Source organism: Cyrtonyx montezumae, unplaced genomic scaffold (assembly GCF_038088225.1).
Source record: "Cyrtonyx montezumae isolate F1298 unplaced genomic scaffold, pur_monq_1.0 scaffold_1, whole genome shotgun sequence".
NCBI classification, from domain to species: Eukaryota; Metazoa; Chordata; class Aves; order Galliformes; family Odontophoridae; genus Cyrtonyx; species Cyrtonyx montezumae.
The window spans coordinates 211,394-226,704 of NW_027071825.1; the positions used below are offsets into that span (position 1 = coordinate 211,394).

Genomic DNA, 15,311 nt, shown 5'->3' on the forward strand with positions numbered 1-15,311 from the left:
TGTCTACTTTTATGCATGCAGTTTTGTATCATGCAGCTGCAGGGAGTATTTTAGGTACAGAAAATGATGTATTTAATTCAGTGTCCCACCCAGCGTATTTCAATATGATGCATGTTCAAATAAAATGTAATGTTACATTCAAGTTCCACAACAGCTTGTGTCTTATTTGTGGCAGGAACTATCAGCCTGGACAAAGAAATGTGCTTTTGCTACGCAGTTGCTTGGGCAACTGAGTTTAATTTATGGAACATGAATAATTCAAAAGTTGCCACTGAAGTGATGGCTTTGGAGACCACAATCTTTCTGTGGTGTCAAACCAAACTGAAATGATTTGACCAGAACAGATAAGAAATTTTACACGTTAGAGACACTAAATCCATTTTGGAGAGGAAAAACAAGACTCACACACACCTTCAAAATTATTCCCTTCTGATGCAAGTAAAGGTTAGGTGTGCAGATGGGATCTACCAGTCTTAAATCCATGAAGGAAACTAGTCTGTGAAGACAAACACCAGTTCAGTTGATAGCACGCACTAGCCTTTACCCATCAAATCAGTGCTCCATACTTTCTAATTCAGACTTAACAGTTCTAATTCACTTTAACAGTTAAGCACAGCCTACTTTTCAGCATATGAATGAATTGCAGTTTCTATTTGTATGCAATGTGATAAAGGTCAGTCAAAACATGGAACTGAAGTAGTGCAAACTATATAAATATTGCATTAGTTGTCCTCTTGATAAACAAAATCAAAAGGTAAAACCATTGAAAAAAAATCAGGAACTGTGGTAGTATACATACAAAATATGAAAGCAGACCTACACTCACTGACTTGAGTCACAGTCAAATCCATCTTGTATATCCACAGTTCCCCTTGCTGTGCAAATATGCAACCTCACTCTGAGGAAAGCCACTGTTTTGTGTACGTTTACTTTAAAGTGGGCACCTATTTTTGGTGTTTCAAGACCAATCTAGACCCAATAGAAAGATTTTTTTTAAGATCATCTGAAACAGATGAACACTCTTGAAAGTCTAGAGCAGTGTACCTAGGTATAACCCGGAGTTTTCTCTTGAAGATTTAAGCTACACGCTTCATAAATGCTCACACTTCAAGCATAGACAAAGCAACCTTTTAGCTTAGCATGCTACAGCAGAAACTTTATTTAGTTTATTTTGAAAATATTTGCAACCGAAATTTATTTTTACGAATTCACAGAAATAAGCTTTAACATATAGGCTGTATACAACTCAAATACAAGTAATACTTTCAGCAATAACTTACCAATACAAACTAATGATAAACTACAAACTCACAAAGAATTGTAAACATTTTGCACAACTGTCAGTCCTTTCTTTTAGGCAAAGTGCTCTTTTGATGACAAATAAATTAACAAATACATAACTAGAGTGATCTACTTCCAGACAATACAAAAAAAGGTGTTTCATAAGGCTTGTAAACAACGTAATATGTAATTATGCAGAATCTATAAAAGTGTCTTGCAGGCTAAATGTATCCGTACATACCTGGGCAGCAAAAATGTTCTTGAAAATGCTTTAGATGTTAAATAAAAAGTAAACATTAATATCTTTCCAATGATGACTTTCATACACAATAAGTGACTTAAGCTTACATCCTTAATAGCTTATATCCCTGACAGAAAGGAATTAGGTATGACTTATTGGCAGTTGTGTCACTGAATGGGGTAGCAAAGGCTGGAGTCCAAGAGCTGTAGGTGAATGAGCTACAAAAACAGAAAGATTTACTTGTCAACTTCATTCAAAGTAGAAAAATATAAACTAGTAAAATCCCACTGGGTAAATAAATGTTCAACAGTCCCAACCACCTAACCAAGCACTGCTTTTCTAGACAAGTCTGATGCCAAGAGGTAGTAGGTGGCATCACAAGAGCTTCCACCAACCCCATACTGGGCCTACTGCTCATTTGCCTTCAACCACAGCCCACTTCACACACCACTCTGGAGAAGAATGAGCTCAGGCCACATGTGCAGCTGGGAGTTCAGGCCTCCCAAATCTTTCAGTATCTACAAATCACGAGTCTGAGCCCAATTAGTTGACTTCATAGGTCATATAACACACAGTGACATTTCTTTGAAAACGAAGCTTCCCCCATTATGTGTTACTGTGAAGGAAGCTTAAGTTTTCAGTACACCTACAGTTTGTGGGGTAAGGGTCAGGGACTGGTTGTTTTCATTAAATTTAGATATAGAAAATGCAGCATGGATGCCACAAAAACACATTTTTGAATTGTTACTACTAGTACTCATGGTTTGGAGGAAACACAGAAAATAGTCCTCATACCCAGATCTTCAGCTATGCTACTATAGAGAAGGGCTACTGATAGAAGTGGGTGCTTCTTAACAAGGCACAGAGAGCAAATAGAGCATTAAGACATTCTATAAAGAATAAAATGAGGAATTGGTAAGCTTCTTCAGTGGGAACTTGGTAAACTGCTCTTGATACAGTCAGTAATGATTTTACTTGGATATCCAAAGTTGTACCTACCATCCATATAACTATGCAGGGCAGTTAACATAGTCCCATCTTGGGGTACATATGCTGAGTATGCCATTTCTTCTAACATGGGTGGAGACAGCCTGGAGGGCTGAACTGCTGTGACTGGAGCAGTAGATGAATGATTAGGACTAACATGTTTCTTATGACGTGCTCTACAATTCTGAAACCACACCTGAAAAGGGGGAAGAAAAATTACATTTATCAATAACATTCTGCTTTAACATTAACTTGATATAAACCTCGGAGCTCAGTTAGCTAATTAGTCCTCAAACACAGCACTGAAGATGAAATACCCACTCTGAAGATGTGTGGTGCCTTAAAGCACATATGAATGAGTCAGGAAAGCTTCTGTAGCAAGAGGTAGCCCACAGAAAACAGGCACTGTGAGGGGAGCATGGTTCCTGGGGCAGACACCTGGCTGGGCCCCCATAGGTGCTGCATCCAGGTACATAGGAGGGACACAGCTATCTCCTGCACCTCAATGCTGCTGGCAGTAAAACAGATTTGTCATAGGATGCCTATTTTTCTTTTCCATGTGAAGTGTGTGAATTTCTGCTTTTTAAAAGTTTGATCAGTTTCCAGCTACCAAACTTCTGTAGAAACTCTGTCAGATCTCCTCAGCTAGGAAGAGATAAGGGAACAGGAAGCTTCTTTCTAATTACATACATTTATAAATTAATACAGAAAAATACATTCATATAGAAAAAGAGCATGAACATGATGGCTACCAAGAGGAATCTTCAAGCAAAGTAAGAACCATAAGAACTTAAGTTTGTGTTTCTCAGTTTTAGATGCCTTGAGCATGTATTTTACCCCTGATCTCTAAAACGAATCACTAGGTAATGAGTCTTAGTATCTGGGTTGTATATAACAAGCTACATCCAAAAAGTGCAGCTCTTAAGAACGTGCTACTGAACTCATAAATATACGTTTACGAAAGGCTTAGTGCCAATTACATATTCTTCAGGCAGTGAAGTTTCTTCCTTGATGATTACTATCATCCATACAAAGTGCAAGAATACTGCAAGTCATCCACAATAACTTTTTGGTTCTAGACTACTCCTAGCTAAGGATGTTGTCTCCAGTTCTAATAAATGGCTACATTAGGATCTCTCTCCACGTCACAATAATTACATTACTGTTGTCAAAATGCCATTAAGCATTTCCAGCAGATGAGTAGCAGACATAACTTCAAGCAGTCACCTGTATAACGCGCCTGCTCAGGCCTGTCCTTTCTGCCAGTTTCTGAAGCGTCTGTGCATCTGGATTGTTGTCCTGAGCAAACTGTGCTTGCATAACCTGAAAAGATAAGAGTTGGATTTTTTTTGTGCAGTCACAAAAGTGGCATTACTGACTTCTCTCAGACTACAATCCTTTTCCTTCTCTGTTTTAAGGAAACTGTTGCCATTTCTCATCCCTAGACAGTCCCCAATAAAAGGGGAAAAACATACACTAAATAATCCACAAATCCACACCCAAAATAGAAGTCCCTTATACTGCTAACTGAACTGAGACATTTATGAGAAATTATTTCTTCTTGGAAACAGAAACAGACCAAGTATTCAGTTACAACTGTACTAAAGGGACTGTGAACGAAAACATACTGCAAAGCAATTCAAGCATGCTTGATAAAGAAAATGGTTATGGCAGCAGATCACAGCAGACAGCATAAGGAAGGAGCTTTGGTTGAATTCTTTGAACTTGTCAATTGCTATCTGCATCTTGCACTATACGGAGCAACTTGATGCCCTTTTCAGCTACATGGAGAACGCAGCTAACTTGGAAGCCCTCATATGACATTTACTTTGCACTGATGTGAGAGACACTCAGGCTGCACCCTGACGGACCTGCACAATGCAGCTATTTGCTTGGACTCAACTTTGTAACAAATTATCACGTGAATTACAATTCTTGAAGAAGCTGATGTCAACCTGACCTATATCCAGACCAGATCTGGAACCTATAAGGTGTTACCTTAATTACTACTTCACAGATTTCTGCAGGACTTCTTCAGCAATTTAGTAAACTATAGGTTCTCGTTTCTGGATTTTGTTCTTTGATGGTCTGCAAACTTTGCCTTGCTTCATCTTTGAGGAACTCAGGCAACTACTCTTCAAATTCAGAAATGTTTAAACTACTTACTTTCCTACTGAGTTTCATGCAAAAGCACCAGAAACATGGACAACCTTTTGCATCCTCAGGCACACTACTGCAAGTCTTATGACAAGAACAGGTACTGAGACAAATGCACTGAGCAGACAGCAAGTTTCTTGAAACAAGATCTCCTATCTACTGAAGTAGGTTACAATCAAGAAAAACGGGAAAAGCGAACATGAAAGTTTAATCTATGTCAAAACAGAAGCAGCCCTGAATCCAATTCCTATTCGGAGAGCTGAACCTGTCACTCATTGTTGGAAAAGTCCATCCTCTTCCTGCAGAAATTCAAACGTGATCTGCAGAGCCTTTGCACCATAGGCCCTTCTCAGGTTGTGCCCGTGTTCTAGATTAGCAACACCTTGACTTCACTCCAGTGATGGATGAAATAGCAAATTAAGCATCCTACAACCATGTGCCATGTTATGCACTGATTATCACACCTCAGCTTAACTAAGCTTCACTGCTTTTACCATGGACAAGAGAAGGACATGCTGACAAAGCAGAACAGCAGAAAATGGTGTCCATGTGCATCCAGAAACCCACCAAAGGAATATTCTAAACTGAACATGAAAGATGCGTAGCTAGAACTGGGGAGAAAGCTGCCACTTCATTTCCACTACAGGTTGATGCTTCTGAATCTGGTCTTGCTGTTACCCTCCTCACGGTAAGCAGGCATGGATCATGATATTCTTTCATAATGGCATAATTTGGTGAAGTGGTGATCCAGAGACAGAGATTCCTCATAATTGAGGCAATCCAGAGCTAATTCTTGTCAAGACAGCAACAAGACAAGAAGCTCTGAAAGCAAAGCACATACAGGCAGTTCCCACCCCCACCAGGCAGGCTTGACTCCTACCCAGGAGTTCTGATTTCATACTTCCAGACTTCCTAGGCTCCCACTTCCCTTTTGTCCGGACATTGGAAAGGAAAATAACTAGTGGTTGAGCTAGTATAACAGGATATTGAAAAAATATGTTTCGATAACACATGATCAAGAACAAATTGGACAGTAAAAAATTGCTGCTGAGAACTTCAAATGCACTTCTCCTGTATTCCACCCCACACAGCTCTATGAAAAAACTGTCTATCCCCCCACTCTCAAACGTGCAGCATTAAATACTGAAGCTAGGCTCTTGAAACATGACACCAAATTCAGTATGTTTAAACAGGCAGCAGCAAAGCTCAGAGATGCTTCGAGATAGAGCACACTTGTGAAGCATTTTGGAAGGGCTGAGAGAAAAGAAAGAAAGAGGGAAGGACAGCAAAGATGAGACTGTCTTCCCAGTGCACATCTATATAGCCAAGAATGTAACACGATCTAAAAAGCAAACGTAGAAGAACAATGATTAGAAATAAAGGTACAACTGTTCCCCATCTTCTCCATAAAACAAAGAGAAACAAAATATTCATTCACAGGAGTTGAGCTGTATTCACATGAATATTAACAGGGATCCTTAACACTTACCTCTTGTTCTGAGAACACAAACTTCTGCAGTGCTTTACTGAGTACAGAAATAAAATCCAATCTTCCTGCCTGATAACGTCTTGAAGTCATATCCAGTACCCATCTCTAATACAAGTCTTCATATTACGTAATTCTAAAAATATTCTTTATTATGTGCAGTGATGTAAACGTCTGTTTAAATAGATTTCATCAAGCAATCAAAATAGATCAACCTTTTTGTTTCCACTCTGCAGAATTACTGGCTGCCCCCAGGGAAATAAAAAGCTCGAAGGGCAACTATTTCATGTGAAACCGCTGAAGCTAACAAGCTATTCCAGAAACATGCTGCATCTTGATAGTTTTTGAAAAAGTATAAAGCATACAAGCTTATTCTTCCCCTACACGTGCATCTGATTTCCTATCAGTTCAGAAAGTTACATCCTGCATAAACCTGAAATACTCGAGTTTTTAGCGTTGCCTCTACCTGGAGTTGATCTGCTGTGAAGCTGGTCCGAGCTCTTTTTGCTGGTTTTGGATGATTAACATCTTGTTCTGTTAGCAACGCTCCTTCCACACTAACCCCATTACCTGAAGCATTAAAAAGAAGACACTGTCTGCTAAGCATTCAAAATGGTGCTATTCATAAATCAGACTGTCGTCTAACAACTTACAGTGGCTGGCCAGATGAATTTCACATGCAGAAAACCCACATTTTGGTCAAAGTTAAATTGATCTGACCCCACCACCCATTCCACCCCAACTAACTCCCTTGCAAATTAATGGAGGAAACAGATGCAGCATGACATTTTATCAACTAGATATGCTTTGCTTTCTTTTCCTTAGGATAGGAAACAAGTTACACAGACTCAAAAAAAAAAAACAACCATTAAAACATCATGTAATTTGCACATTATTTTAATTCAAGAACCTGTGCTTCCAGCCTTAGCAAATCTAGATAATTAGCTCTTTTAAGATTGAAGATGAAGTAATTTAATTAAACCACAAACAGTTCTTAAAAACAGCATTACCGTTTTCAACTTCTCTTTTCAGATTGTCCAACATGCAATCATAATGTACTCTACAAAGGACTTTCTCTTCAACCAAAGCAAACTCCTCTCCAGTAGAAAGCTGCCTTTTGCAGGAGAAGCAGGCAAAACACGCCAGGTGGTACACATTTCCCTTAGCCCTTCGGACCCAGTCTGTAGAATGAATGTGCCTCCCACAGCGGGAGCAGCGGGTGCCATACCGCCTGCAAACAACGAAGGTGAACAGAAGGCTGAAGTCAGGTGTTAACCAACCCACGTAGAATAGTTGCTCCAGGAGGGTTAGTGGAAACCCAATGTGGAAGTGCAGCTGAGATCCCCAGCAAGAAGACCAAGCACACAGAACTAGGAGGACTGCGTTAACTGTGTTCCTTCAAGCAACAAAATCAGCAAGGTTGTGTCTGGTAACTCAAGGCAAGATCACTACTGACCTACGAAAGTTAATTTACGTAAGGCAAAGAGCAACATTAAAACATTTAAACTGCTACACGAACTCAGAAATCTTCACCTTTTCCTTTAATGAAGGCAACCTCTCTAAAAGCTGTGGGTGGGAGATAGAAACAACTGGCTTCATGCTCCAAATTCCCCCAGTAATTCAAATATATTTCACTGTAGTGATAAGTCCCGGTTATTTAGCTACATCAGCTTTCACTGCTCACTGTCCCCGTGTGCTGAAGAGGGGAAAGCCTGCATCTCCACAGACTTTTCCTCAGCTACTATCACATTTATGATTTATCATCCTCAATAGAAGTTCAAATATGGGCAAATATTTACCTTGTTACTGTATAACGTTGCTCTTTCAACAGGAAACTAACAGCCAGAATACGTTGGATTATGTAAATGAACATAACTTTGTTATTTCCCCTCTTGAAGTGAAAAAATACTGCACTCAGCCCATTCCCTCCCTCCCTCCCTCTTTCAGTGTCAAAATGGACTAGTTGGCAGTCATCCACTCACTACACAGATGAGAATCCCACAAATATTTTGGCTAGGGAAAGTACTAGTGGTCACAGCAAATTTTCTCCCTGCTTTCTGCAATGAAGATTTTGTACCTTGAGCACTGAAACCAGAAGTCCTTCTCTGCCACTCAGAATTAATAATACTCTCCCTTATGCAGCAATTAGATCCTAATCTTGAGGATGTTTCCTGTTCGAAATCAAACTGATCACAGGAAGGTGTAGCTGCTGAAATCCTTCTTAAAGCTCCAAAGATTTACTTTGAGCTGTGTTAATAACAGCATGTGATATCTTAACTCTCATACTGGAGTGCTAGTCTGAACAGAAAAATCATCTCAGCTTGGCCCTGCGTTCTCAGTCAGCATTACATTAAGCACACAAACTAAATGTACTGTTATTTTGATAGGCACTTCGACTAATACCTACCCCTGCTTTGTGTCCATAGAGGTGAATGGTTCTATAAATTCAGTAGCTAGGCATAAATTAAGTAAAAGTTTTGTTACACAGTTGCATTAGACAGGTGTGGGGCTTCCTCCGCAATAAATATCCATTTAATTGCTTAAAAAAAAAAAAGAAACTACATACATATATAAGCAAATAGAGAGTACATAAACACACATTTACAGACTAAGCAAAACCTGACAACTGTGAGATTTTATTCAATGAAATGCTACTGCTGTATGGCATACCTGAAATAATCAAGTTTGCAGAAGATATCTTTATCTTTGATGTAGCAGCTGGTGTGCCTTCCTAGAGATGTTCTGCAAACACTGCATGACAGACAGCGAACGTGCCAGCAGAGGTCGTTCACCTGCAAGAACACACCGAAAGAAAAGTACTCCTCAGAGTCCACGCTACCGATATTCATATTTTGTATTTACAAAAACTGTTGGTTTCATACAACCAGACAAGGACAGAAATGTACTGTGAGTCTCAGAAAACGCATCTGCAAGGCAGAAGTGTCTGTACAACAGCATGCATTAGAGGTTAACGAATCTGACAGAAGTCTTCAAAATAAGCTTTCATGCCTTTGTAACTGAAAGCAGAAGAAGAGGAAGCAAGAGATCCAGGTTCTACATGGATCTTTGGTGCCTGGCTCCATTCTCACGTTACTGAGTAATGGAGTGAGTTCCGGCCTCACACCACCTTGCTGCTATAACTTGCACCCTTAATTCCCAGCCTGCAAAAACTCCTGTCCAACAATCAACAAACTTCGCAAAGCGACTGGAAATTTTAAAATGCAAACAGTGAAGGAAAAACGAAACAGTCCATCAAGTAGAAAGGCCACATGAGCTGCATCTTGCCAGATGAGCACAGTTGGTGAATGGAGAGGGAGCTTCAAAACAGCAGCAGTTGTCTCACAGCAAATTCAAAAATTGTTTAAGATATAACATCCATAGTGAAATTATGGCTGTGGAAAGCAGCAGCAGATCAGGAGGTTTGAAAAGCCACGTGTAAATTTTGTGCAGATAAATTATGCAGAACTTTTATTCCTTTGTTCTTATAAAGACAATTCTTCATCGCACAGAACTGTGCACCACTCATCAGACAAATCGTTTTATTTGAAAACCCAAGGTTCTCACCAACCAAAAAAGTTGAGTGGTAGCCCTGTGCAAAATTCTAAACAATGCAGGAGGAAATTATGTAAACCAATACATAAGTTTAGAAATATACAATTTCCTTTAAAAATTTCCATGCTAATTTCTCACCTCATAGGGAATAGTAGGTTCTTCAGCCCATATATTAGGGATGGCAAAGTGGTGATCTGCATGACCCAGAACGCGCCTTTGTGTCAAAGTGCTGCCCGACAGGCCACAAAGAAAATGAGATGCTGACTCTGACAGATCGGGCTGAAACAGACCGTTTCAGTCATTCCTCAGGTTATAAGATTACAACTTGCAGTTGCCCAGCACTCTCCCAAGATTTATCCTTGTTGGCAGCCATAGTTTCATACACTCACAAATTTACACCGTGGTATAATGTGAAATTGTTGACAACAGCCGTCACCAAATTGATTCTCTCAACTATTTTGTTTAAGGGGCGCACTGCAGGCAAAAAGGACGACAGCACCAGGGCCAGACTGAGCCTGCTCTGCACCTATGCACAGGAGGGCTCCCGGGGTACCAGCTCCCGGCAGGACCCCCCAGCAGGCTGCCAGCACACGGCTCTGCTCGGCACTGACATCCCGGCAGCACGGAGCCCAGTGACAACTGCTCTTCACAGCCTAACGCTCTTCCACAGAGCTTTGTTACGGGGCTGCTGTGATTTCACCCGTCTACCTTCTCATTTAGCATTGTAAGGGGCTGAATTTAGGAGACATACTGCTGCTGATCAGGAAGACATTCCCCAGCAGTCTGGCTCTACCTATTCAGAAAGGAATTATGTTTAAATTTAAGTCATAATAATAATTCAGGGATCTTTTGCTCTGAGACACATTTACTCAAGTTTTTCAAAGAGCAGACAGCAACATTCAGGAAACGAGCAATGGAACCAGAAGCGATTTCTGTCACCCCTGCTCCATTATCCTGCACCGTGTGCATACACACATACGAAGGTGGCTGGGGTTTCTGGCAACAAAAGGAGCCCTCCTAGCCTGTACGTACCCTGCTTTAAATGAATGCCAGCCCGGCACGCGCGTTCCTTTGACCTCCTCATTACAACTGAGATCTGAAGCAAACGATCTAAAAAGAACATTTGCATTTCCAGTGACACTACAAACTCCCGCTTCACAGGATACATAGCGAATTTAAGTCTGTATCCGTTACAACCAAGCAACTGAAAGCACAACCTTCTAATCTCACTATTGAAAGGAGAGAAGGCAGGACTCTGACCCAGCATAACTCCAGTGGCTGCAATCCAAATGGAAAATAGCCACCTCCAAACTGTCTTAACATTTTATGTTTCAGGCCACACGTTTGTTAAATAATCTTGCTTACTCCTGAGAATGCTAAAACTAGCAAAAACATTTTTTCAATCATGCTAACTTCCCAGAAATTACTACAGCCCCTTTTAAAGGGATAACACCATTTCTATATATCTGAATAGATGTTACTTTCCTTTCAGATCCACAGCATAGAACTATGATTTTTTTATTTTTTAGCTAATAGCAGATGGCTCAGTGCTACCAATTGCTTTACCGGGAGCATACAGCACAACCGAGGAGTTATCTGCACTCTGAGCCACCAGCGTTCTTCCTCACATCCTTATGTGAGGAATGCGTCAAGAAAACGCAGCCCCAAAACAGGGAAGCGTTCTCAAAACGCAGCTATCCGTCCAGTCTTCTTGTAAGGCCCAAATCTCACAACCACACGCGGTTGCTTCAGAGATTTAAAAACTCTCTCCTCTACAGTAATTCTAATCGTTTCTGCAAGTTGAAAAACCGGCTCAGATCGTTACAGACGCCGACGACTGCACGACAACAACGATGAAGGAAAGCGGACGAGAAGCGTGGGAGAGAAGGGGACCGGGACTCCTCAGAGCTCGGCTGTCCGCCCGCTTCGCCACCGAACGAAGCTCGTCGCCCCGCGGACGCTCAGGAGCCCGACACGGCCTCGAGGCGCCGGAGCCCCACGGCCCGGCCGAGCCGGCCCCGCGGCTCTCGGGGTCCCGGGCCGACATCGCCGCCCCGGCGGTGGAGCGGGGCGGGGCTCTTACCTTCAGCAAGTATTTGTCCACGATCTCCAGGCCGCAGCTGCTACACACGCACTTGCTGGGGGCGCAACCGGAGCCCGAGGCCATGGACCGCGGCGAGGAGGAGGGCGACAGGGCGGCGGAGGAAGAGCAGGAGTCCTCGTCGGCCGCCGCGGGGCTCGCCTGTAAGGAACATACGGAGACCTCGATGAGTGCGGAACGCCGCCGTTCTCGCGCAGGAGAAGCGCAGAGCGCCGCGTGGAGCCCCGCCCGGCCCGACCCGCCCGGCCGAGAGCACCTGCGGGGCCGCGCCGAAGCTCCGCGGGGTGGGTCGCGGCCGGAGCGGAGACCACCGGACCCGAGCGGGGAGAGGCAGAACCGGCAGCGGCGCCGCGCTCGCCCCCCCGCCGCCCGCTCACCTTCTCCGAGGGGCCGCCGAGCGCGGGCAGGTCCTTGTCCTCCAGCCTGCACACGAACATCGGGTCGCTCTTCCAATACATGGCCCTGCCCTACCGCATGCCAGCTCCGCGAAGGGCGGCGGGGCGCCACGAGGCTGCACCGGGAACCCCGTTCCGAGCGTCTGCCCTCAGCGCCTGCCAGGAAAAAGTTTTGTTGGCGAGGGGGTGGGCCGTGCCGCGCGAGGACTGCCTTCCGCGCCAGCCTGGGCTCCCCTCCCGCGCAGAACCCGCCTCCGAGTGCTACCGCGGCAGCGAGGGCGCACCGGGGCTGTTAGACAGTAAAGACCACCACCGGGGGATAAAAAATCCGACACCAGAGGACACCACATACTCCTCCTCTCCCCCTTCCCCCCTCCCCCCTTTCTTCTCCGATTATCTTCGTGGTTTGCCGCAGCTTCCCCGCCTCCAGCCCCCCGAGCCCAAGCAAAGATTCGAGCTACATCTCCCTCCGCACGAGCGAAGGAACGCAGCGGTGCGGGACGGCTTTCCCGTGCCCTGAGCCGCGCAGCTCTGCGGTTCCCGTACTCCTAGCGCCGTCCGCGCTGCACGGATCCCGTGATAAAACCTTTCTCATTAAGCTAAAGAAGGAACACCTGAGATGTCCAAAGGCAGTAGCATTATTTCAGTTCCAAGCTCGTGCCTCAGTTCACACCTGTTGCTACTTAACATCTGCGTTTTCGGCTGCGCTGCGGACGGAGGCTGCTCGGTGCCTCCCGTCTGTACCTCCCCGAGAACCCGACCGTGTCCCTAGTGGGGTAGTGCTATACGTTATTTGTACGGTTTTTTGTTTTCCTTACAAACAATTTTTTTTTTTTTATCACAAACGTGTTCCCCCAGTTTCCCCGGGTACTGCTGCGCTCGGGATGGTGCAGAAGAGCAGCCCGCCCGCCGCAGGTGAGGGCGATAGCCATGGGACCGCTGCTCTGCGCCTGCTGAGCCGGACAGGTGATGCCAATTGAGCCTGCCGTTACGCTTCTGTCCCCTGCAGCTCTCTTCGTGTGCTTACTCTGACGACAGATGTGAGCTATTTGCTGGAGCTCCTACAAAGCGAACTGAGAGAGCTGCCGTCACGGCGGTAATCCTGAGTTTGAGAAAAGGGAATTCTGCTTCTGAGTAAGAAAGGACGAACCCCATATTATCCGCCTATATTATCCCCCTTCTCGCTCCCCTTTTCTTTCAGAATCGGAGGCCTTGCCTCTGTGAGACCGGGGCTGAACCTCACATACCACTGCACCCTGCTCGCTTGCCCGGCGTTTTAACGCATCAGGTCAGAGAGGATTTCATTTAAATCAGCCTTAAGACCCCAACAGCTGCCGCCGGGACACTGGGGGACGCGATGCTTTGTTCTAGGTACAGCATCAGTGAAAGCCGTCCGACCGCAGTGGGCAGAGCGGGAGCGCTGGGGCCGACCATGCCCGCCCCGCCGTGCTCTCCGCCCCGGGGGAGCTCTCCGTGCCCCGGCAGGCGGGGCGGTCCGGAGCGCCTCCGATCCCCCAGCGCTCCTAGAAGCGGCTCTCGGGCGTCTCCTCGGTCGGGTACCCGCGCGCCCACAGCGCTGAGCAGATCGCGGAGGGAATGGCTAGGGCCCGCGCCGTCGGACCGCGGCTGGAGCAGACCCGCGGGGCGGCGGCCCGGAGCGCCGCTGCCGGAGGCGAGAGGCGGCCGCGCTGCATCTCCCCGGGAACCGCCGCCGCACCTTGGGGAGCACCGGAGAATCCCGCACCGTCCGTCTTGGCCGCCCGAATTTTCCCGAGTCGTAACACGAGAACTATCGCCTGTTCCAGACGGCACTGCAGAAAACCAGCACCTGCCCTCGGGGTCTCCAAAGAGACGCGACGTGGAGAAACCAGAGGCGGAGAGCCGTGGGGGGAGTACGGGGACTGGAGAAAGCCGCCCGCCGCGGGCCCCTGGAGCGCCCTTCGTTGCGCCGTCGATGCTTTCCCCGCACCGTTAACGAGTTTACTGCCGAGTGTCGGTGCGCTTCACGGACGGTCGCGTTTTAAATTTCTATGAAGCAGCGCCTTCCTCCACGCGCGCACCTTTTATCTCTGGTAAATACAGCATTAGGAGACAACAAAATCCATACGCGCGTTGTTCCCCGCAGCGATAGCAAACGCGCAGCAGTAATTCATAAGACGTGTGCTGGAGGAAAAACAAAACAAAAAGCAAAACAAAAAAAGAAAGAAACAAAGTGCGCGGGACATTTATCGCTGTCTCTTCTTTTCGGTGCACGGCTCCGTCAGGCGAGGAGCACCCGGCGGCCGCGGGAACGCCCGCACCGCTCCGCGTGGAGCCCCACGCCCCAACCCGCGCGGCGCGTCGGGTCTGCCCGGGGCTGAGCGGCGGCCGCGGAGGGACGGGAAGACGACGGCCTCGCGAACTCACGGGGAGACAGCAGAGCCCGGTTACTTTTCCGAAGTTCTGTCTAAATTTCACCGTTTCGGTTACCCGCTCTCTGCGTATCAGTAAGTACTGCTAGCACGCCATCCTTTTTGGGGAGGCGGATGCGCATAACTTAGTGTCGGGGAGCAGAGGGACGAGGGGATCAGAGCTGACGGGGGCGGTCGAGACGGGCCCCTCCTCGGCCTCGTCCCGTTGGGGCTTAGAGCGGAGCCGAGCGCTGCGGAGAGCCCGGGTGGGAGCGCGGTTTTCCGTGGGCGGAGGACTCCCCTGGGACTCTGATGAGGGGACCTCGTCTGTTCCTGTTCACCCTCTCTCAGAAGTAATGCAAGGGCGGTGGGAGGGAGCGCTAATCATCTGCACACGGGAGAGACCTCTTAACGGTATGACGGCGGGGCACAGGGCTGAGCGCGGACAATGAGCGCTGCTGTAACAAGGGGGAGTCGGCATTGCGCTTCTCGAGCGAAGACGGCACCGCGGGGCGTGCACGCGCGGCGGGACGTCTCCCTCTGAAGCGCGCTCCAGCGAAACGCGTTTTCCAAGAACACGAACGGGCTCTTGAGAAAATTAAACGCGGCACGGCGGTCTGTTTGCGAAAAGCGGACCAAGCTGCGCTCGGTCTCAGCTGCCCGCTTTCATAGCCTCGCCGAGCTCGGCCCGTTGTCGTCGCCTCCGGCTCTGAGTGTCACC

General features: G+C 46.3%; 1 protein-coding gene across 1 annotated transcript; it reads right to left on the reverse strand.

The window, feature by feature from the left end:
* Positions 1-1,156: 1,156 nt before the first annotated feature.
* On the reverse strand, positions 1,157-12,286 carry LHX8 (LIM homeobox 8). Its single transcript, XM_065745957.1, has 8 exons — positions 12,183-12,286; positions 11,788-11,946; positions 8,823-8,944; positions 7,163-7,383; positions 6,619-6,722; positions 3,737-3,832; positions 2,522-2,705; positions 1,157-1,740 (listed from the first exon to the last, which is right to left on the reverse strand). The coding sequence occupies exons 1-8, from the start codon at positions 12,261-12,263 to the stop codon at positions 1,664-1,666; spliced, it is 1,044 nt and encodes a 347-aa protein (XP_065602029.1). The 5' UTR covers positions 12,264-12,286; the 3' UTR covers positions 1,157-1,663.
* Between the last annotated feature and the right edge of the window lie 3,025 nt (positions 12,287-15,311).